This window comes from Sinocyclocheilus grahami, unplaced genomic scaffold (genome assembly GCF_001515645.1).
Source record: "Sinocyclocheilus grahami isolate Dianchi unplaced genomic scaffold, SAMN03320097.WGS_v1.1 scaffold70.1, whole genome shotgun sequence".
NCBI lineage: Eukaryota > Metazoa > Chordata > Actinopteri > Cypriniformes > Cyprinidae > Sinocyclocheilus > Sinocyclocheilus grahami.
This window is the reverse complement of record NW_015505249.1, coordinates 2,417,763-2,443,499: the sequence shown is the minus strand read 5'-3', so window position 1 is coordinate 2,443,499 and position 25,737 is coordinate 2,417,763. Positions and strand designations below refer to the sequence as shown.

Below are 25,737 nucleotides of genomic sequence, written 5' to 3'. Positions count from 1 at the left end.
GTGTAACAATGACTCCTTCACTGAAGGAACAGCTTGGTTGGTTCTCATTTGTTTATAGGGCTTCACTCCAGCAGGCCAAAACTCTGACACACATTGCGTATTCAGTCAAGAAGCCAACACTTTCCCCTATGAGCGGTTAAAACAGGAATTGTTGAAGAAGAAGAAAAGAAAAAAAAAGAGCAATCATTTGTGGAAGCTTGAAAATGGCCCTCCATGGCAGCAGGAGGTTAAAATAGGGGAGAATAAACCACAAGGCCTGGCTGACTAACCTAAATGAAGAATTGCAACGTCGACTCAAATCAACTCACACAGTAGCACTGAGCAACGGCACTATGAAACAAGGCTTTGTCAAGTTTTTGAAATTTAAAGACATTCAAAATGTGGAACTGCAAATTAAGGAAGTGGGATTCCAACATATTAAATTTTGCTTTTTCAGTTAAAGTTCAAATCAAAAAGGACAATTTAGAATGTTGCAATTAATTGGAATTCTACTTCCATAAATTCAAATTCAATTGCAATTCTGCATCTTGTTTGCCACCTCAATTCAAATTCAGGAACTGAATAATTCAATCCTGAATGGTGCACAGCCCTGTGCAGGAAACACTGTTAATAAAGCTAAAGAACATACTAAAATATTTTGAAATACAACAGAGTAGACAAAAAAAATGGCGCTTAAATTAAATTTTGGCATAAAGCACTGGGAAAATAATGTAATATTTCACAAACTTACAGAAATACACAAACTATAGGCCACCAGCCTTAAATAAAGCTGGAAGAACATAAGGGAAAATGAACACCAGGATATGCAAAACTCCAGGCCAAGAGTGACAGATGAGGAGCAATATATTGCTAGGGAAGTTATGATTGTTATTAACAGATCTGACACCAGCTCATGGCTCTGACTCTGTGAAGTGCCTCATCTGTAAGCCAGCTGACAGAGATTTCATGGGGATGCTGGGTAATGTAAATTAGCCCTCATCATTTCACACACATAGGGGGTATGGTTTAATTTTCACTGTTTCCCTGTAATATAACCAGTAAAACTCATCCGCCACACAGACACGGTTCAAACTTGGCTTCGGGTTTTGTGGGAGATTGAGGGAATGAGAAAATGGGAGACTGGGGGGGTGGAAAAGAGAAATTAAATATAAAACTTGAGCACAACTATACAGTACCTACACTGTTCTCTCATTTTAATACAAAAAAAGAGCAAACGCTGTTGAGAAGACCAGCATACTGTATGTTGTGTTATTCCAGATCATGCCATTTGACCAGAATCACAGTATTTAACCAGAATAAACCAGCCTGAACTAGTAGGGAAATCCACCCTGGGCTAAGAAGTTCCTTTAAGCAGAGAAGTTGGGAAAAATAAATTAAAAAGGAAACAAGATGGATTAGATGCACTCTGTACTTTTGGCGTACTGTGGTCCCAGAAAGTATTTGAACACTTATGCAATGCCTAAAAAATGTCTGAATTTCATTGCAATTATGCAATATATAAAATCAAATGACACCTGCAAACAACAGACATTGCCAACCACAATATTTTGTCTTCATTTTGAATAGTACATCTATTGTTTGTCTTCAAACTTAATCTGTGAAACATTTGGCTTTCTTTCATATAAATGAAATTTGCGTTAATAAAAAAATGTCCAAATACTTGTTGGGGTCACAATAAGCTGAAGAGGCCTTTATGAATGTACAGATCTGTATGTTCTGTATTTGATTAGATCTGATCCTTGTTTGTAATGGAGAAAGATGCTAGCCTCTCCAGACTGTAATACGATAGCAGCGTGCAGACAGATAAAGCAGGATAAATAGAGTGTGAGGAAGACAGACAGCAAAAGAGTGCGAGAGAGAGAAAAAATGGAGAGAGGAAAAAGAGAGGTAACTGGCAGTCCATCACATTACATCCAATAAATTATGATAAATGAAGAGCAGACGAGACCCACAACAGCAAGTTCTGAACGTTCTCTCATAACCGTATGAAGCCCCTGCCTACACCCCCAAAACCAAACACTGAGAGTTTTTATTTCCACTCAAAACTAAGAAAAAACATTCCCTGGAAAACCCCTTCAGGCACTCAATGCTCAGTTTCTGTCCCAGTAAGGTACTTCATCACTTACCCTGTTAGAGGAAAACGAACGCTTACTTTACATTTTTATACTGAATATCTTCATTTATTTTTTGCTTGCAAACAGTAGTTCCTGGAATTAAATAAGCTTGGAGTTTAAAATTCAAGTTCAGCCAAAATTCTAAATCAGCACAAATGGTCCTCTAGGGTAAACAGGTTGCATAATGCATTAGCATTTAAAGAGACTACCCAAGTGAATGCATCTGAAATTTGGGAGAATATATGCTCAGCATGGTATCATGCAACTCAAGTGCGCATATATTACGAAGGAAAAAGTTCAGTGGTACCCTGTGGGATGAGATCCATTTACCCTTAAATGGGACTACAGAAAAAGAAACTGTATTTTACACACATTATGAATTTTTGGTCTGAAATAAATGTCATGAGATTAGGTATTGCAATACAATACAGAGACAATAAACAGCAAGTTCTTATATTGCTGTTTTCACTGGCTGCATGCAAAAACTAAACACGCAGCACGATACGAGTAGTCTGATTCGTGAACAAATGACATTTTTTTAATGAATCACAAATTTGTAACAGTCTAATGAATATATTATATAACCAATAGATTCAAATTTTGATGTGAATATTCTGGTTCTGTACACTTGTGTACATCATATTCAGCAAATACAAAAGACCTTGACTTATTTAATGAGCGTGAAAAAAAAATGAAAACGGTGTTGAGATAGCAATAAACAGTTCAAAATAAAAGCTTTTAGCTGCTCAATTAAGCACGACAATAACACTGTACAGAGTCGTCACAACAGTTGGGCTCTTTTCATTCAGACAATCCAAACATCCGCTCTGTACCGTATATAAACACACTCCTTCTCCCGCCCCGTTCTCACTCCATTCATCCATCCTCTATTCCATCCCGGCACGCTACTCAAAGAAGAGGAAGTTTCCTACAGAAACACGTTTTTGCAACATACTAAAACTAATTATTAGAACTTTTCTGTGCATATGTACACTACCGGTCAAGATTTTGGAATATAAAAAAAAGTCTCTTATGCTCACCCTTTTTTTAATAAAAAATATAATAAAAAAATAATATTGTGAAATATTATCGCAATTTAAATGAACTGTTTTCTATTTGAACACATTTTAAAATGTAATTTACTCCGGTGACGCAAAGCTGATTTTCAGCTTCATTACTCCAGTGTCACATGATCCTTCAGAAATCATTCGAATATGCTGATTTGCTGCTCAAGAATCATTTCTGATTATGATCAATGTCGAAAACAGTTGTGATCAAATAAATGCAGCCATGGTGACTTCTTTCAAATTCACTGAAAAATCTTGAATATTCAAAACTTTCGGCCAGTAATGTAACCCTAACTACACATTATGATATAAATATCCATTCATCCAGCGAGTAACATTAATTCAGCAACCGCCTTGACAGGCACAGCAAGCAATTTGTTAGACCGATTCAAAAATTTTTATTTTTCTCATAACTTTTAATTCAGACTCCAAACTCACAAATCAGATGAATTATAGTTTATTTTGCCGCGTTGCTGTAGATTCAGCCTAGACTGTCAGTCCTAAAGATTACATTTGAAAAACAAATCAGAGCAGTGTAAACAAAGCCAAAAAAGTCAAATAAAATCAAGAGTTTTAAATATAATTATTCTGACATGACCTGAATCCCGTCGGTCAGGAGAAGCTCATAAGGTCAGTATGATACTCCGTCTCGCCACATAAGCTCTTGATAGACAGAACCAGACAAACACAATGCAGACTCACAGCCAGATTGACCTTATCAGGCAGTAACCCCACGACTGAAGAGTTCAAGAATTTTAAGGGGGTCTGAATACTTTCCGTACCCACTGTATGCGAGTAAACGTACTCCGCAGACACCTCATTAAAGTGAGCTTCATCCTCTGCCCTGACTCTGTACTGTTTCCTCCAATCACAGAGGCCCCTGACAGAATGTTTTTCTTTCAAATCTGAACTCACACAAAATTCAATCAATCACGTGTTGCTTGAGGACCGCAGAGGATGAAAGATTTGTTAGATCAGGACAAATACATTATGTCTGATAGACCACCAGTACTATATTACATATCATAACTAGAACAAGAAAAACGAATCTGATCCACAAACTGTGTGTTTTTGTGTTAGATTCACACTGCTTTGTGTAGACGATAATAAAAAAATTTAAGTAACTGTTGACAGAAAACACAAATTCATTTAATTAAAGTAATTTTAAAAGAATGGGGAAAAAAGAGTTAAAAATAAATCAACTTTAAAAAGTTGTTTAAAATCATTTAAAGTGTTATGATACACATGAGAACCAATGTGTGGTGCCAATGACTTCTAACTTGGCGTGTCACAATGCACATGAGATTTAAAGGGATACTCCACGCAAAAATGAAAATTCTGTCATCATTTAATTACTCCAAACTTGTTTTCAGAAAGCAAAGGAACTATGTTGACTGTATGACTTTCTTTGTGGAACATAAACATTTATTTTGAATAACACTGGAAACCAAACTCTGGAGCTCAATGACTTCCACTGTATAGACAAAACATTTCTTCAAATATCTTCTTTTATGTTCAACAGAAGAAATAAAGTGATACAGGTTTGGAACAACATGAGTGAGTAAACAATTTTTATTTTGGGGTGAATCATCTCTTTAAGAGCTATGAGCGACTTAAACCTTAGGACAATTTTATAGTTCAAAATGACCTCAGAGATTAATAAAACATTCTTCTCAGTTTTTGAAATAGGGCACAGAGTTAATAACAGCCATGTCTACATTAGGTTCTTAATGCGGCTCCGATGTGGCTTCAACAGAATCCAAACATTGACCTTGTAACCAACCATCAGACCGCTGGCCTTGAGCTCTGCTGAGAAACAGGCCTGAAATAGTTGGTCTGTCTGGCCAAGAACAACAGGTCATGTAGGACTGGAGGCACCAAAAGAACGATTTAAAAACACTGGGGGGAAATGAAGGCCCACGTCTGGTTGCCAGTCAGCGCAGAGGTAGGTCAAACAAGACCAAGGGCCTCCCAAGCTCTGCAATCAAAACCAGTATGAAATGTGTGGGAAGCCATGAGGATTACAATGAGGTCATTCTTATTGGCATCATTCCAAAAAAAATATAAGACAATTTATAGACTTTAGAATATTTCCTAATATGCATACCCTTCGTGGTTTTGACTTCCAAAAAAAAACAAAAAAGCGATGCCATAGCACGTGTCCTAACCAAGCATGATGTGATAAATTCTCTCTCTTCTATGTTAATCTTCGTTTTGTCCAAACCAGCCACACTATGACAAATGACAAGCAATATTTTATTGGCTGCTCGATTTTAGAGCCCTTTGTTGTAGAGTGAGGGGAACTAAATAGGCTGTTTATATTTACCAGTATTTTAATATACATATAAATTACATATATTAATGTAGCCTAATTGTTTGCAATTACAAGGTTAACGGGTGTTTTTGGAGTAAGATCAATTTCTCTTTAGCGAGATTACTTCCTCTTTTTGGCCGGGTTTCGTTTCTCCGTGTCGTAAACTCTTGGGGCGAGGCTTTTAAACCTGGGTGTTTTTAGGGGCATGATATTCAAATGACGATAGTTTTCTGGCGCCACATTTATCAACATGCGATCATTCGTACGATGAGATCGGCGGCATACGAATGTTTCATGAATCACACGTGAACTCTGTCGTAAGTTGATTTGTGCGCACAGATCTGCGCTCGTTTCTACGTTAGATTGATAAATGAGGCCCAGTGAATTTCATTGGTCCAAAATTCTGCTTTGTGTAACTTAGTCATGTTAGACGCCATGATTAAATTTGTGAAAATCAGATTGTACTTTGAAAGACAGTTCAATCTACTGAATGGACTGTACACAGGCTTGTTTTCATGTCAAATAAAATACGGTGTCTACTTCTTTTAAGGCCTGATTGGCTGCGGTGTTGATGCTTCATGCAACATTTCACTTTCAATAAGGACATATTACTTGGACACTTGTTGCATTGCGACTGGTTACAAAACTCTGTAACACCGTATTCAGCTGACACACACATTTAGTACTCCAAATGGAAACAGTATCACTACCGTACACGACACTTCCATGAGGATCATAGAACTTTGACACCCTCTTCATCAACGGCTTCAGAGACGAGTTCAAAAGGCACACAGCGCTGTGAGGATCTGCTGACCGTGAGCGTAATCTTTCTTGACCCTTACCTCAACCCTGTTCCAGAGCGCTCCATTTAACATCCAAACGCTCAGCTCTAACTTAAATATTTACACACGAGAGAAGTACAGGCACAATTACACTTGCCCCAGTGTGTTTACAGGGCTGACAGGGTCAAATATGAAGACAGATGAACCTGATGACAAGGAAAGTGTACTAAACGCCATGATAAGATGGGTGAGATCAAAATACTATTGTTACTTATATGGAAAAGTTCAGCCAGAAATGTAAATGCCCTTATTTATGTTGCAAATGTTGTTATAACCCATATATATTTTTCTTCACAAAAAAAAAAACAAAAGATTTGACAATTTTTTTTCCCCTTTTTGGAGCTTTTAGTTGTATGGAAAATATAACTGTGACAGTAAAGACTTTTATGTTGTTAAATGTATAAATATTTTTATTTCAAACAAATGCTGTTCTTTTAAATTTCTATTTCGAATCCTGAAAAAAAACTATGCATCATGGTTTCATCAAAAATGAAGCAGCACAACTGTTTTCAACATTGATGATAATGAGAAATTTTTGTTCAGCAGCAAATCAGCATATTAGAATGATTTCTGAAGGATCATGTGACACTGAAGACTGGAGTAATGGTGCCGAAAATTCAGCTTTGCATCACAGGAATAAATCATATTTCAAAATATATTCAAGTTGAGACCAGTTATTTTAAACGGCAATAATATTTCACAATATTTTACAGTTTTTACTGTATTTTAAGCAAATAGCTGCAGCCTTGGCAAGCATAAAACACTTGTTTCAAAAACATTTAACACAAACCTTTGAATGGTAGTGTATATGTAAAAATGCTTGTGTGTATGAGCTCAATGGGAGAAATAACAGCATACAAGTTTGGAGCAACATGAGGGTGAGTAAATAATGCCTGATTGTTCATTTTTGGGTCAGCTACTCTTTTAACATTATGTCCAGAGGAGCCGTCTGACATAAAACAGACATGAGGGTATTGATGGAATGAGAAGGAAAAATGTGGTCTGTCCGGGGTGGACGTGTCTGGGGTGTCCCAAAAGCAATGTTCCCTTCAGTCTCTGTCTGTATTATCCAGTACCAAATATGAACTCACAATGTTGAGAGAATAACAGAAATGCCACTAAAAATCCTGTTCTTTAAATAGTGAAAAACAGATCTTTGTGCAGAGACAACATCTGAAGTCAGGAGAGCACAAACACCCCTACACCTCTGCTGTGGGCTGGAGTGGCACGTCCTGATTTAACTGGGTAACACACACAACAGAGACTCCATCAGCCTCTCCCATTACATAAGCACTGCATAGAAGCACACCAACAAAGCCTTTTCTGTGCTTCAAGTCGGACACGCACTGTTTGTCATAAGCAGACCTAGATGGTATTTTTACACATTTTATTTGGGGAAAATCTGAGGAATTTTGTGTAACTGATTTAAATGTATTCAAATGAATTGTGCTGCAAGAACTACACTTTTATTGATAGCTGAATAATCAAATTAGGCTAAATATTTCACAAACAAACATGTCACATGAACACAGGTGGGGAATGAGTAGAGCTTTGTGAATGGCGGCTGTTTCTGAGATTCTGAGAAAATATTTACTGAGTTTTATAGACTTGATCATGAGGCACTAAACATACGTCACAATGCAAGAGAATCTGAATTTTTGAGCCTGCTGACTGATGTGTGCACATGTGTACACAATTAAAGAAAAGAGAATAAAGCAAGCTCCACTAATGCATAATACAAACATCCATAAAACAGCATGGAATTATCACACACACACACACACACGAATAGTAATTCTACATGAGTACAAAATGAAAAACAGGGTTTTTTTCTGTATTGAAATAAAAGAGAGAGCTGTGCAGGTATGAGGAGGTTAGTCAATCGTAATGGTAGAACTGAACGTCAAGAAAATCATTGCGTTTCCACATCTTTTGTAAATCCATTCTTGCTATCTCCTGGTAACTTGATCGAGCAGACGCCCGTATCTAAAATGATAGCAGAGGGTATCATGGGATGCTGAAGACTAAAAAAAAAAACAATGAAAAAAGCCAAACGAGCAAAATCTAACCATGTGGAGCATATTTTTTTCCCTTCGCATCCATAAATCCATCAGTTCCGCTAGCTCAGCACACTGCTATCAGAGGAGGATGTGATAGCAGGGGAAAAGAAGCAGCAAGAAACGACATGCTCACTCTTTCCAGCTGATCTAAAGCCACTTTTGTCTTCTGCTGAGGCAGGATGTGGTTAAGAGTCTGAGAGTACGAACTCTGATCCAACATCAGTTCATAAGAGCAGAGGGGGGGGGGGGGGGAAATGAAGTGAGCTTTGACGGCTGAAAAAACGAATTTAAACCAGTCCAATCCGTGTGTTTCTGTCTGCAATTCTCACTAAAAGAATGGCACGACGAACACAGCGCCATCCGTCTTCAAGTCCTCCTGCCAACCTGCTTTCACACGACAATGAAGTTAATGTTGACAGACGGCCCGCACTCGCTAAGGCTCACTGACATCACCATAGTGAGGAATACAGAGGATAAAGAAAAGAGAATAAGAACTGTGTTTGAGAAGCACCTTTCTTCATATTGCATGAATAGCTGTTTAAAGAGAATACACAATAATAAATCAGAAAGCTCCAAAAACATACACATGGATGTGGCTAGGACAGATGCAACGTCATGGACGACTGGATTAGATAAAAACCAATCAAGCTAAAGAAGAAACATGGATATGCAGGTATGTTTTGGTTTAATTTAGCGATGCATGATTTATATCAATGACTCCAATTTCACATTTTTTCTAATTCTCTGCAATAGTCAAATTAGGTTTCAATTAGAAACAGATAACTGCTTTCCCCACATATACTCATAACATAAAAACATACATAAAAATAATTATAACTGTATTATTGCCCAAAATATCTGTGCACCCTTTGTTTATTTTACTGAGAAGGCCTAATTGCTCAAGAGATGCTATTATATATTCCAATTGAATTCCTAAATTGGTAACACTAGTTTAGGAACCAATTCTCACTATTAAAGCTGCTTATTAGCATGCATACTACTAGCATACTGGCTGTTTATTAGTACTTATAAAGCACATATTAATGCTTTATTCCATGACCATATTCTAGATCCCTTAATCCTACCCAAACCTAAACTTAACAGCTACCTTACTAACTATTAATAAGCAGCAAATTAGGAGTTTATTGAGGCAAAAGTTATAGTTAATAGTTAGTTAATAGTGAGAATTGGTCCTCTAAAGTGTGCCCCTAATTTGTATTTGAATTGAGGAAGCAAAAAGGATGCAGAATTGACCATTTGAATTAAAAAAAAATTACAATTAAAACCAAAAATTAATGTATCTGCAAAAAGTGTAATGTTCAACTAGGAAAGGAACGTCTGTCAAGACAAATCTTGAGTGTAGGCTTTATAGAACATTTTGAAAGTCTAGTTTGTATTCAACAGCATTCATAGTAAAGCTCCAAACCCCCACATATACTCATAACATAAAAACATACATAAAAATAATTATAACTGTATTATTGCCCAAAATATCTGTGCACCCTTTGTTTATTTTACTGAGAAGGCCTAATTGCTCAAGAGATGCTATTATATATTCCAATTGAATTCCTAAATTGGTAACACTAGTTTAGGAACCAATTCTCACTATTAAAGCTGCTTATTAGCATGCATACTACTAGCATACTGGCTGTTTATTAGTACTTATAAAGCACATATTAATGCTTTATTCCATGACCATATTCTAGATCCCTTAATCCTACCCAAACCTAAACTTAACAGCTACCTTACTAACTATTAATAAGCAGCAAATTAGGAGTTTATTGAGGCAAAAGTTATAGTTAATAGTTAGTTAATAGTGAGAATTGGTCCTCTAAAGTGTGCCCCTAATTTGTATTTGAATTGAGGAAGCAAAAAGGATGCAGAATTGACCATTTGAATTAAAAAAAAATTACAATTAAAACCAAAAATTAATGTATCTGCAAAAAAGTGTAATGTTCAACTAGGAAAGGAACGTCTGTCAAGACAAATCTTGAGTGTAGGCTTTATAGAACATTTTGAAAGTCTAGTTTGTATTCAACAGCATTCATAGTAAAGCTCCAAACGAACAAAAATAATAACTTTAAAACACATAAAAAAATTTGAAAATGTGAAAAGAAAGAAGGAAAGAAAGAAAGAAAGAAAGAAAGAAAGAAAGAAAGAAAGAAAGAAAGAAAGAAAGAAAGAAAGAAAGAAAAGAAAAATAAAGACACTCAAACTAACCTAAAACCAAAAAGGATGGATTTGAAATATGGCCAGAAAACATTAAAATAATTTTCTACTTTTTGTGCATTTTTTATCCTCAGGTTAATCTACTGTACAGGTTAAATGCTCAAAAGATATCACATAAACTGAAAACACTAATTGCAATATAATGAGATTTTATATGAGAGGGAGGTAAAGTCCTGACAAAAAAAAAAGGCATTTGCTTCATTTTCACTTGCTCTAAAAACCTCCACCCCTCCGGCTGGGGCACGCCGTGGGGTCCATACCTGAGATTTATTAGAAGAGCAATTAATCAGGGGCATAAATCCTCAGCTTCACCGCTAGCTAGGAATCTAATCTGTGAACACCTCAACTCTGGGGAGTGAAGATAATAATTAATAATAATAATAATAATAAAGATTATGTCTACACAAGCTGATCTGGGAGAGCAATGTCAACATTGACCTACAGAAAACAACACAAAAATGGTTTACACATCATAAAAGCCATTAAATGTTTTAAGTTCATTAATGTTATCATCTCAAACTTTGAATTCTAGTCAAACCAAAAAATTTAAGGATTTATTATTGAGGTCATGGATTTTCTTGCAAGTTTTGTAATTGTAGAACAATTAGCTGTTCTTTTCTAAATCTGTGGAATTTGTCACTGTCACTTACAAGATGCAGCTGAACCCTCAAATCCAGATCAGAACCACAAACTGGGTCCTAAAGGCTATCGTGGGGCACGAAGGGAACCCAAACCCTCCCACTGCGAGCCAAGGGAGTCTAAATAGCAGCAGGATGTCGGCTTTTCACCATTAACTATGATTTCATGCACATCTGGGGCCTATTTCCTCTGTAGAGGTCCATTTCATTTTTTAGAAGTATTCATAGGTACTTACAGGCTGAGAAGACTCAATGAGAGAAACTAGATATTTAGACTTTCTGAAGAAAATGTAGACCATGCAAAAGGTGTCTGAACAAACCTTTAACCCTGAGTATGTGTAATAGTAACAGTGGCACACATAGTAAAATATAGAATTGTGTGCACTGCAGTCATGAATTCCAACTGCAACCTGTCTAAACATTTACCATGCTGTCCACATTCCCTCCTGCTCCATAGAGTCCCGAACAATGCCTGGCCTATCCCTTCTGACAAAACGGCAAACACACGCAGGAACAAGGACAGGTCTGTGCTTTGACAGACACAAGTACACACTTGCTTTCCTCCATTTCTATCTTATCTTGGCTTTGAGACGCACACAAAGAGCAAACACAGTTGCCATGTTGTGCCAGAAAATGTAGACCATGCAAAAGGTGTCTGAACAAACCTTTAACCCTGAGTATGTGTAATAGTAACAGTGGCACACATAGTAAAATATAGAATTGTGTGCACTGCAGTCATGAATTCCAACTGCAACCTGTCTAAACATTTACCATGCTGTCCACATTCCCTCCTGCTCCAGAGTCCCGAACAATGCCTGGCCTATCCCTTCTGACAAAACGGCAAACACACGCAGGAACAAGGACAGGTCTGTGCTTTGACAGACACAAGTACACACTTGCTTTCCTCCATTTCTATCTTATCTTGGCTTTGAGACGCACACAAAGAGCAAACACAGTTGCCATGTTGTGCTTATAGTTTAAATTGAAGGTTACACACACAATTGACGAGTACATATGAAATAGAGGCACAAAGTGCTAAAGAGGCGGGATTCAGATCAGGTGTTGAATGCTGTGGCCAGAAACATGCTCTACGCAAGTATGCAATCACAGACCTGTGGTTTTGCATTACAGCCAAAGGGGGCGATAGAGTTGCTTTCAAATATCCGTGCAATAAAACCATGCCAAGTGTTAATATTCACCTGCAAAAATGAGTCCTAAAACCTGGAAACGAGTTTGCATTTTTGCGCCGTTTCCTTTGCCTTTTGAATGTGTTTTTGGTTAAACGTCCGAAACAAGGTCTATGGTAAATACAAGCTCAAGATCTTTTCACATTTCATTCAACGACATAAAATACATCAGTAACACCCTACTCGTGATTTTTAAGCTTTTATGTGTCTTGAAAAAGGCAGACAAGTGGCTAAATGGGACTACGGATCACAATAAACAGGAAAACTCCTCAACTCACTACACGTTTAAAAATAAATGTTCCTTGTTGGCATCTATGGTTCCATGAAGAACCTTTAACATCCATGAAACCAAATTTCCATTTCCATTGGACCAAAAGGTTCTTTGTAAAGTGGAAAAATGTTCTTCAGATTATTCAAATGTTCTTAACTCCAACCAAAAATTATTCTTTCAAGAACCATTCACTGAAAGATTCTTTGTGGAACCCAAAATGGCACTTATTTTGGCGACCATTTTTTTTAAAGTGTAGTCCTTTTTCACAGCCCCGTGCTCCTGCAAACTATTCTAACTCAAACTTTACAACTTGTCGATTATAAATAAACATCAAAGAGTTAATGGAAGCTGACATTTAAGTCATATGACCATCAAAATTCGTGAAGATTATCTTGATTAACAAAACTTGTAGGAATCATAAACGTTAGTTGGTCACACAACGTATTTTCTGCTATAATTCAAAAGCCAATGGAAACACCCGACTGGCTTTTTGTCAAGGGAACCAGGCTGATGCTTACTTTCAGGCTGGACTACAAAAATATCATCTATTGATTTAGGTTGTAAGATCTGTCTAGCACACAAAAAAGGGAGGGCTGACCTGGACTAAGACCCGATGCTGCCCTATAGGTCAGTTAAACAGCGAGTGCATGTCTATACAAAGAAAACCCTTTTATTTTTCCTCAAACTAACCCTCTAGTCACTTTCTCTGGCATTCATGAACGCCGCACAGATGGCAAGACCGCCCTGTTAGAGCTGACATCAGGGGAGACCTTGCTGAATGACACGTGTAAACACACTCTCACACAAACAGCGGTCGGACAGGGCTTTGTAAATGAGCAGAGGAGAGGTGCTCTCTGACAGACGTGTGTAAATAAAGATCCCTCCCTCTCCTTACATACTAAACTATGGCATGCATACAAAGTACCACACACTGGTCCTCAGGAGAGCATCAAACCGCATTCAAAATTCAGATATTTACACAAACCTGCAGTTTAAACACACAGAGTTGGGCGAGTCATTTCACCTCACTCGACACATTACCATGGGACAGAATTCAAATAAACACAATGTCCCGACTGCTAACTAATGCCTCCTCAGACATACACACACAAATACACGCTCACTTGTAGTGCCTGGCTGGGCTGTGTATCAGGGGTCCGTAGATGACAGGTTAATGATGGGAAAATATTTTTACAGGATCACGTTTCAGCAGGGCAGAGTTTTACAGGCGCAGCCTCCCGAGCCTCGTTTTATCTCTCTATCTTTCCTGTCGTTTATTGGCGGGTGGCTTAAGTGCAGCGGTCTTACAGCCTTAACACTCACCTTCCTTAAGTGCTTTTCACTCCAGACATATCTGATCTGGCTAATTAGATGAATGCCCAAAAATAAAGCTTGTATGGAAATTAGCACCACATTTGTGCCACGTTTTAAACTACCAAAAAAAAAAGTATGAAAAAGTATGAAAAAAAAAAAGGGTAACACTTTACTGCGTGCAGTTGCCGTACTGTATTAAAGCTTTAATCAGGATAAAACAGTTTATTAAAATGTAACATAAGCAGTAGCATTTACAAATAACAGCGTATCTAAAAGTATGAGACAACAACAAACAAAAACATAGGCCTACCATTAAAAGCCGTGCTTGCACAGGTTCTGCACGATACTCTTCAAAAATATCCTCTGCTTCTCAATCGGGCTCAAACTGATAAGCGATATTAACGATGCCTTTGTTTACAATACAACTGGAGCACATGCCGCTGAGGAGAGGGGCGGGACGTTTAGACGCGCACTAGAGACGGTTTAGCCAATCACAACACACTGGGCTAGCTAACCAATCAGAGCCCATCGCCTATTTCTGAGGGAGGGGCTTCATAAAAGAAGAAAACGATCAGCGTGTTAATAGGAGAAGGGACAGAGCAGTGTGGAATAAAGGTAAATTATGTAAAAAAATTATGCGTTTCTTAAAAAACGAAGCATTAACACATGTTAGACTGCACCCCATAAACACAATCAAGCCTAGAAAAAAACCACTGAACCATCCCTTTAACATTCAACACATACCAATACATTATTAAAATCCAAAGTTGTATCTGTTATCAAGTAATGAACCTGAGCTAACATGAACTAACAAGATGAATGTTAGTTAACATTAGTTAATGCATTAATTAATGCTAACTAATTAACCTAATTGTAATATTACTGAAAAAAGTTTTAAATCCAATGATCTATTATAACACAAAACCACTTAAAAAAAAATCTGGAGAAAATTTGATGTGTGAATGTTTGGGATTGGTAAAAGTTTTACATTTATTTGAAAGAAGTTGCTTATGGCCATGCACCGCCTGCATTTATTTGGACACAATAAAATAATAATAAACAAAATAAAATACAATAAACACAATCAAGCCTAGAAAAAAACCACTGAACCATCCCTTTAACATTCAACACATACCAATACATTATTAAAATCCAAAGTTGTATCTGTTATCAAGTAATGAACCTGAGCTAACATGAACTAACAAGATGAATGTTAGTTAACATTAGTTAATGCATTAATTAATGCTAACTAATTAACCTAATTGTAATATTACTGAAAAAAGTTTTAAATCCAATGATCTATTATAACACAAAACCACTTAAAAAAAAATCTGGAGAAAATTTGATTTGGGATTGGTAAAAGTTTTACATTGATTTGAAAGAAGTTGCTTATGGCCATACACCGCCTGCATTTATTTGGACACAATAAAATAATAATAAACAAAATAAAATACAGTAATTTTGTAAAATATTATTACAATTTAAAATAGCTGTTTTCTATTTGAATATATTTTACAATTTAATTTATTCCTGTGATACAAAGCTGTATTTTCAGCATCATTACTCCAGTCTTCAGTATCACATGATCCTCCAGAAATCAGTATAATATGCTGATTTGCTGCTCAAGAAACATTTCTGATTATTATCAGCGTTAAAAATAGTCATGCTGCTTCATGTTTTTCTTAAGATTTTTTAATGCAAAGTTCAAAAGAACAGCATTTATAAAAATGATTTTTGTAGCATTATAAATGTCACGTTTGATCAAATTAAAGGATCCTGAATTAATAAGTACATTTCTTTTAAAAAATAAAATAAAAATCTTACACCAAACTTAAAAAAAATATATTAAAAAGGGTGAAAAATGTAACATGCTTTATACAAATCACATTAAGTACAAAACAAGACTCCCATGTTTCATTTCAATGCTCCTACAGGGGAAAAAAAACAGAAGATAGTCTAAGTTTCGTTTGCTCGGTTTCATGCTCTATATATCAAAGTGTGCTATATGTCATACGGTCTGGAGGCCCTGTCACCCCCAGACAAAGTGGCTGAATCCAAGACTCTGAAAATAAACCGAGGGCGAGTTAATGGCAAGGCAAACACACTGCGCTGGCAGCTGGGCCGCTCTGGCTATTTTCACCCTGACATCAGATCTAAACTCTCATTTTCTAGCCCTGTGACCTTCACACCTCCCTCACCGAACCCCCTCCCCCCACCATCTATCGCTTCTCTCTTTCACTGCCGAGACTAAATCGTCTGACCCGACCTCTCAACTCTGACCCCGGAGGTCTGCTGATGGGGGAGCAGAGGTAAGTGCGCTGAACCAGGGCCTCAATGTAAACACATGAAACACGCCGTCTCTATTAACACACGGTGTCAACACACTAAATGAATATGGGTTGTGGGTTATTTATGGATGCACAATATATCTGCAATTAGGCTTGTTGCAATTATATGAGAAAACACAATCACTGTGCACTTAAAATGGACTTAAAAGTCAATTTTAGCAAATGCAATGTGCATTTTAAAGTCTTTCCAGTGCAGTAATGCATTATGTGAACTCTCAACCGTCTCATCGACCAACAAACCGCACAAAGAGCAGCTACTGTTGAATTCATGTCACACACACTCCCAACCAAAGCGTAAACAAGGCTTATTGTGCACTGCAACACATAGCACCCTGGTTTTATATTACTATAAAATAATATTCAGTTTGGCTGGAGTTTATAAGAAAAAACACTGTCAAAGTGAGCTAAAACCAAAAAGGGAAATATATTAAACACTTGTAAATATTTTAGTAACTAAAATAAAATTATTCTTGTTATTCTACCCTTGTGCAGTATTTGTTTACAAAGCCTTAAGGGAAATCAAACATGCTACACGTTCACTATGAACTTCTTTAGACTTTCTGAGGTGCATGACAAAACTTTCAGTGACTCAGGACTAAACTAGTCGAACATCTCGGTTCATCCCTAGTCTAGTAGGCCAAACTTGGCAGTGTAAAGTATCAAAAAATGAATCTCGTTAAGAATTCTTCTGCTCACCAAGACTGCATTTATTTAATCGAAAAAAAAATCCAGAAATCATTCTAATATATTGATTTGCTGCTCAAGAAAGAGTTCTGATTATTATAAATACTGAAAAGAGTTGCGTGCTGCTTCACACTTTTCTGAAAAACATAACATGGATTCTTTCAGGATTCTTTGACGAACAGAAAGTTCAAAAGAACAGCATTTATTTGAAACAGAAGTCTTTTGTAACATTATGAATGTCAGTTTGATGCATCCTTGCTGAACGAAAGAGTACATTTATTTCAAAAAGAGTTACTGAACCCAGACTTTTAACAGAAGTGTTACACATTTGCTAAACATTTAAAACAGATCAGCTAGAGAGTAAAATAGTGCACCACCACAAAGATCAACACAGACAGAAAGAGTTTGCTAGATGAGTTTTTTTTAGTAATTGGAACAAGACCCTCGTGCTGGCTTCAACCGATGTCAAAACTTACACCGTACAGAAGGGAGAGAGAAAAGAGAAGAAACAAACCCCAATTCAAACAAACTGTTCCCCTCATACGCCTCGCTGTTGGTGGTCTGAGTTGAACCAAATCAAAAACCAACTTCTGTCAAGTTGGCTGCCAATGGAGGACCCTGGGAAGGGTGAAAATCAGGCGAATAGAGGGTGCTGGACTCGTAAGCGTTACTGAAGAAGTGAGAGGTATAAAAAAGGATACTCAAGGTGATTTGGTGAGCAGGGCACGACTGTAATAGAGCGAAGAGGGGAACAGAGTTCTTGAACAGCCATTTTAAAGACACATTCAGCCAAATTAGTGCAGAACTACAGGAACGCTTCACCTAAAAATGAAAATGGTCATCGGCCTCACACTCTTCCAAACCTGCTTTTTGGATCAGTTTAAGACCCTCTTAAATGGTCGAAACTGAGATGTATACATCATCTGAAAGCTGAATAAATAAGCTTTCCATTGATGTATGGTTTGTTAGGATAGGATAATATTTGGCCGATACACAACTATTTGAAAATCTGGAATCTGAGGGTGCAAAAAAATCTAAATATTGAGAAAATCGCCTTTACAGTTGTCCAAATGAAGTTCTTAGCAATGCATATTACTAATTAAAAATTAAGTTTTAATATATTTACAGTAGGAAATTTACAAAATATCTTCATGGAACATGATCTTTACTTAATATCCTAATGGTTTTTGGCATAAGAGAAAAATAATTTTGACCCATACAATGAATTTTTGGCTAGTGCTACAAATATACCCCAGTGACTTAACACTGCTTTTGTGCTCCAGGGTCACATATCTGGGGTGAACTGTCCAAGCTGACCAAGCTAAGTGTGCAATAAAAGGAGCTAAAACATTGATGGTTTAGCATGTAGATCATGTATTTTGACATATCAGTCATATGCTAACAAGATCACACTTGCACAAGCCTGTGGGAAAGATTTCGGACGGGCAGTGAGACCCCGACGCTGGAAACTTTTGTTTTTTTTCCCCCTGTCCTGACACGCACCACAATCACAAATCCAATCTCAACAGCACGCAACGAAAGTGCAGACCGCATTTAAACGGCTAACTGACAGTTCCACAGGGCCGTAGCTTATTAATGAAAGAAAAACAAGTGAAAGAGATTACGCTGCAGAACCGAGCACGCTTCAAAGGAGCTTTGATGAGTGGAAAAAAAGGAGAAAGGGCAGAACATGCCAAACTAAATGTGTGGTAATTGTCTATCTTTCTCTCAGACCACTTTCTTTCATTTCAAGCCCTCATTTCCTATCATTTCATTAAGCGCTTCATGCTGGCGTGGTTTATGGGACGAGCGCAGAGACGGTAAAGAAAGGAGCAAAGGTTTGAAGTCAGTTCACATGATGAAAGTTGAATGAGATGGGTTGGGTTCTGCAAGCATACAGCATAAAAAGAAATCCAAACTCATTTAAACTAAAAAATGCTGCTCACTGGATTTAAGTTTTCTTTTTTTTTTTTTCTTTTGCAGGACCAAATTGAAAGGTTTGACAAAAATAAACACAAACTAAAGTGTGACCATGTGTGCAAGCTGAAGCAATCATGTACAACACTAGAGGCGACAAGAGCGCGAGCAAGAAACAAGCATGTGTTCCCACCTGCCTCTGCATTCCTGAGGATTTATACAAGAGCAGAGAGAGCTCGAGATACAGAAACACGTACAGCAAACAGGACGAGAACTCTATTATCGAGATGTAGAGATTAGATGAGAAGGAGAGACTCCAAATGCCACATGTACAGTCTCCAGGTTTCTCACTCCTTTTGATCACTGAATTTCCATGACTTCTGGATAGATTTAAAGAAAGATGGACAGAATAATGGTTGTACTCACAAAGCCAATGAAATATTTTAGAGTGGAGCATAAAAAAAACTGTACAAAAATGTTCAAAACTAACGTTTTTTTTATTTACATTAATTTTCAAGACCTAGAAATTGCAGCTTTTTCAGCTCTTCGTAACAGTGGGAACCCTGATTCTCAAAAGCAGTGCTTGCATCTTTACTTATGATGTCTTGAATGGAAAAATCGAAATAAGTCTGTTGTTAAAGTCTTATGTGGTTAAGCATGCTAAAAACACTGTTCCTGACACTACAAATACACACTACCAATCAAAAGTTTAGGAGCAGTAAGATGTTTCATGTTTTTGAAAGAAGTCTCTTCCTCTCATCAAGGCTGCATTTATTGGATTAAAAAAAAATACATTGAAACAGTAGTATTGTGAAATATTGTTACGATTCAAAAGAATCGTTTTCTATTTGAATATAATGTCAAATGTAATTTATTCCTGTGATGTAACTTACTCCAGTCTTCAGCGTCACATGATCATTCAGAAATCATTCTAATATGCTGATTCGCTGCACAATAAATAATCATTTCTGATTATTAATGCTGAAAACAGTTGTGCTGCTTAATATTTGTGTGCAAACTATAATACTTTTTTGATGATTCTTTGATGAACAAAGTTCAAAAGACCCCAAGCCTTTGAACTTGTGTATATCAGCATTGTCACTTTCTCTGGTCCAAAATAAACTAAATCACCAAACTTTGTTTGAGATCAAAGAATTAAACCTTAAAATAAACAATAACTACATAGTTAACCTAAATTATTCTATAAATAAAGCTAATCTTTAATGTCACTGAAACTCCCTTCAACTCAAAGGAAAACTAAAACAGACACTTAGAAACATGCTTGGTCTTAAAATGCAAAGATAACAACAATAAATAAAATGTTGTGCAACATCACAAGACCCCACGCAAAGCAGGGGAAGGGGAAAAAAGGGAGGCACTGACAAAAGTCAATAAATATTAAAAACAAAAATGCTTCTAAGAATCACAGCTAAATATAACAATGGAAAACATGAACAGATGTTGTCTATTTTGGTTTAGCATGCTACAAATACAGATTCTGCAATGGATGCATCAAGCTAATGCATGAGAATGAACTCATGTTCTGTCAGCCCAATTCAATTCAATACATTTGTCCCAGATGAGCAGATGAGAGGTTACAGTCAACCGAAGAAGCATGTTACAGTAGGAGAGCATGAGCGCAATCCCTCTTTGACTGCACTAGAGGGACTTTCACTGAAAGTAGCAACTCCACACATTGCTGTAAAAAACATACCTGCCATGCTTTTAAAGACATTAAATTTGCTGTACATATTAGTCATTCTTAAACATGCTTAACGGTGGTTTATTTGCATAAAGGTTGGTTTAAGCACAGTGCAAGCATTAGCCATTTAACCCACTGAAATTCCTCAGGTTTCCGACATTAACTTAGCAGGAAGCGGCTCTTAAGACTAATGAAAAGCCTCTCCAGATGACCGGCAGCCCAAACACAAACATACAAAGACGACCCCAATGCAGTTCTCAGACGCTTGTTTCCTTTGGCCTGGATGTGGAATTCACAGGAAGCTTTGGGAAACACCTGGTGGATGGAGTGGGAGGCAGGTGTAGGGAGGGTGGAGGGGGGACGCGTCTCTCGCCAGAACCCCACAGACCTGCTCATTCCACCCCATTAGACACATTCAGAAGCCTGAAAGCTCAGGCACAGTCGAGGGCCAAACAGCCATCAGCAGCTCAGGCACAGAATAGAGCCGGCATGGCCAGGAAGTCACGTCTCGAACTGGACGGCGGTCTGGCTCGACTGCAGTAAGAGGAACGGAGCTGGCTGGCACCGGGTACAGCCTCCCGAAAGGACTCCAACCACTGCTTTTGTGACCAGTGAAGTTTAAACGGAGGCCAGTTAGAGTTCTTGGCATTTTGTCTGGTTGTTTTTGTTTATGGTCTGCTCCAGTCCTTCTTCCACAACAACTGAATAATATATTCTGTATAATAGAAATATCTTTATCTTAAAAAAAAAAAAAAAAAATACTAACATGAAAAGTGCATTACCATTCAAATGTTTAGGATCACCAAGTTTCATTAAAAATAAATAAATAAATAAATAATACTTTTACGCAGCAAGGATGCATTAAATTTATCAAAAGTGACAGTAAGGAAATGTATGTTACAAAATATTTCTAATTTAAATAAATGCTTTTTATTCAAATATATGCGTCATATTTACTGTATATTAAAACTTCATATTCAAAGAATCCTGAAAAAAAGAATCATGGTTTCCACAAAAATATGAAGCAGCATAACTGTTTTCAACATTGATAATACGGTAATCAGAAATGTTTCTTGAGCAGCAAATCAGCATATTAGAATGATTTCTAAAGGATCATGTGACACTGAAGACTGGAATAATGATGCTGAAAATTCAGCTTTGATCACAGGAATAAACTACATGTTAAAAAATATTTTAAAAGAAAACTTAAAAGTTATTTTAAGTAGTAATATTTACAATATCACTGTTTAAAAATAAACTATAATAAACTTCCGGTATCATGGGGAATCACCATAAAAAATGGAGGCAGAGAATAGGCCGATATTCCCAGTGAGCGTTTAAAGAAAAGTTTAAACTGGCCACATATACCGTTTACAGTGGGGTGCTTGCGGGTGGACTGCGGCCATCTCTTAATCTTAGCGGGCGATGTGGAAAAGAATCCCGGCCCCGGGACAGGCAAGCGTGGCGTCTCAGACACAATATTTAGGCTGGAGAGAATAACACTACGGACAGCACTGTTAGGAGCAACAGGTGGTTCAGAACCAAAAGAACCCCACACATTTACCCAAATTGAATCCCTTTAAAAAAGAAGTTATGGATTTACGAGAACTCGTTGAGAAGCATGTGGAGACAGTCGAGAGACTTGAGCATGAAAACGCTGAACTTCAGGAAAAGCATGAGTGCATGGAAAATCAGAACAGACGAGATTACCTTGTCTTTTATGGCATCCTTGGAGTCGGATCGGGAAACATGGAAAGAGAGTAAGAAGAAGGTGCAGGACCATGTTACTGAATATTTTAATTCTGGGCAGAGCCAAAAGCGATGTGGAACTCCCGATTGAGTGCACTCACAGTGTTGTTGGTCCGTTTCAGCAGGTGGAAGGACAAGGAAGAGATTCTACAGAAGGCACGACAGAAAACATGGGAATGGCATGAACAAAGTAACAATGAAGATGATGGAATAAATGGCCAAATTCGGGTGTCAGAGGACTTTAGTGCTCGAGTGTGTGAGATACGGAGAAAGCTGGTTAACTACATGCAAACTCTACATCAAAATCAACTGAATATACAGATGTCACTTTTTTATAAATTATTTGTGGATGGTAGAGTTTTCACTCTTCCCACAGAGTCTGAGTCTGTGGTTGAAATTGGATTGAATAATGAAGGAACATCTGACACTCATGTGAGGTAGAATGATGGCCTCGGCCCAAACAAACTATAAACTATAATTGCATGGAATGTTCAAGTGTTAAAGTCTTTGTTAGTACAAGAGAGCTACAACTTGAACGATGTTAGCTGTAGAAACAGACAGATGGAGTAATACACCAGTGGCAGAGAGAATCAGTTAAAATCAGATATTTCTGTGAGAGAAGATAAGAAGCATTTCTTGTATGACTGCTCATTGTATGTGGATTTGCGTAAGAAATATTTAGGTGATCTTGTTCTTGTTGGTGATGTCTGTGTTTGTGAGTCAAGTGAGTATGCATGGAGATTAACATTGTATTTATACCATGGAATGATGTAAAGAGTATCTGCCATGTCATTGTGATCTTGTGGAACTATGGACTGAGAGGCCATATATTCCTGAAAATAAACTTGAAACTTGAATATTCACTGTTTTTACTGTATTTTTAATTAAATACATGCAGCCTTGGTTAAACTTCTTTCAAAAACATTTTAAAAATCTTACCAAACCCAACATTTTCAGTATTGTGCAGAGGCGAGTCATTGTTTTGCAAGTCACAAGTAAGTCTCGAGTCTTTGCATTCAAGTCTCGAGTCAAGTCCCGAGTCAAGACAGGCAAGTGCATTTAAGGGTTAATGTTTCTCATGCCCGCTCCGTGTGTCTGCAGGGCGGCGATCAAATGGACAGGGCAGCGCTTTTCACGAGCGGAGATCGCTACTAGACGAATCATGTAATTTTTTTATCTCTGTTCTTTTGTCGTAAGTTATGCTATTACTCCATTAATTTATACTAGCCTATCCAGCACTCCCTGAACGCAGTCTCTGGCTTATTGCCAGTCAAGCGCAAGCACACTGCAGGGACGCATCTATAACGACTTTGATCTGATCATAAAGTCTTTCCGAGTCACAGGGCTCAAGTCTAAGTCGAGTCTCAAGTCTTCTTTAATTATGTCGAGTCGCGAGATTCTACAGAAGGCACGACAGAAAACATGGGAATGGCATGAACAAAGTAACAATGAAGATGATGGAATAAATGGCCAAATTCGGGTGTCAGAGGACTTTAGTGCTCGAGTGTGTGAGATACGGAGAAAGCTGGTTAACTACATGCAAACTCTACATCAAAATCAACTGAATATACAGATGTCACTTTTTTATAAATTATTTGTGGATGGTAGAGTTTTCACTCTTCCCACAGAGTCTGAGTCTGTGGTTGAAATTGGATTGAATAATGAAGGAACATCTGACACTCATGTGAGGTAGAATGATGGCCTCGGCCCAAACAAACTATAAACTATAATTGCATGGAATGTTCAAGTGTTAAAGTCTTTGTTAGTACAAGAGAGCTACAACTTGAACGATGTTAGCTGTAGAAACAGACAGATGGAGTAATACACCAGTGGCAGAGAGAATCAGTTAAAATCAGATATTTCTGTGAGAGAAGATAAGAAGCATTTCTTGTATGACTGCTCATTGTATGTGGATTTGCGTAAGAAATATTTAGGTGATCTTGTTCTTGTTGGTGATGTCTGTGTTTGTGAGTCAAGTGAGTATGCATGGAGATTAACATTGTATTTATACCATGGAATGATGTAAAGAGTATCTGCCATGTCATTGTGATCTTGTGGAACTATGGACTGAGAGGCCATATATTCCTGAAAATAAACTTGAAACTTGAATAATCACTGTTTTTACTGTATTTTTAATTAAATACATGCAGCCTTGGTTAAACTTCTTTCAAAAACATTTTAAAAATCTTACCAAACCCAACATTTTCAGTATTGTGCAGAGGCGAGTCATTGTTTTGCAAGTCACAAGTAAGTCTCGAGTCTTTGCATTCAAGTCTCGAGTCAAGTCCCGAGTCAAGACAGGCAAGTGCATTTAAGGGTTAATGTTTCTCATGCCCGCTCCGTGTGTCTGCAGGGCGGCGATCAAATGGACAGGGCAGCGCTTTTCACGAGCGGAGATCGCTACTAGACGAATCATGTAATTTTTTTATCTCTGTTCTTTTGTCGTAAGTTATGCTATTACTCCATTAATTTATACTAGCCTATCCAGCACTCCCTGAACGCAGTCTCTGGCTTATTGCCAGTCAAGCGCAAGCACACTGCAGGGACGCATCTATAACGACTTTGATCTGATCATAAAGTCTTTCCGAGTCACAGGGCTCAAGTCTAAGTCGAGTCTCAAGTCTTCTTTAATTATGTCGAGTCGCAAGTCATCAAATTTGGGACTCGAGTCCGAGTCGAGTCTCGAGTCAAGTGACACGAGTCCACACTCCTGGTATTGCGCGAAATTGTAGACCATCTTGCATCTCTGTGTTGCATGTTTATCTAAGTAATGGTCGATATATTAGATACAGACAGACAGATAGATACATAAAACAGAAACATAACCACACCTAAGTATGCAAATGCAAATGTACAGTAGGCCTATGTTACATTGCAAAAAGGTTTAACACCCCAAAATTCAAATGCTACCATCATTTATTCATACTTGCTTTTCTTTTTTTGTGCAACAAAAATGAATATATTCTGAAGACTATAAATGGGCTCCAAAACAACAGTACCATGGTAACTTTTATTGTATTGACAAAAAAAAAGTAAGCGATAATAATTTTCATTTTTTTGGGTGAATTATCCCTATAATAACCTCAGTACTCAATGAGGTGACAGAGTTATGAATATATTATATATTATATTATGACATTTCGGAACACACCGACACGTGAAACGTTTACATTCATGTACTTGTCCAGAGTATGTTTCAGGCCTAAAGCTCATTAAATAAATAACACTTACGCAACAATTTTACACATACACAAGTATCAGCACATAATGTAAACTCTGCAGTGAGAGATCTTCGCCAGTA

General features: G+C 37.4%; 1 protein-coding gene across 1 annotated transcript in view; it reads right to left on the bottom strand.

Moving 5' to 3' along the window:
- Positions 1–11,025: 11,025 nt before the first annotated feature.
- LOC107585453 (arginyl-tRNA--protein transferase 1-like) overlaps positions 11,026–25,737 on the bottom strand; it is a 94,571-nt gene continuing 79,859 nt past the window's right edge. Inside the window, exon 11 of the mRNA XM_016272471.1 lies at positions 11,026–11,064. Coding sequence (XP_016127957.1) covers positions 11,026–11,064 — 39 coding nt within the window. The remainder of the gene's footprint in view (positions 11,065–25,737) is intronic.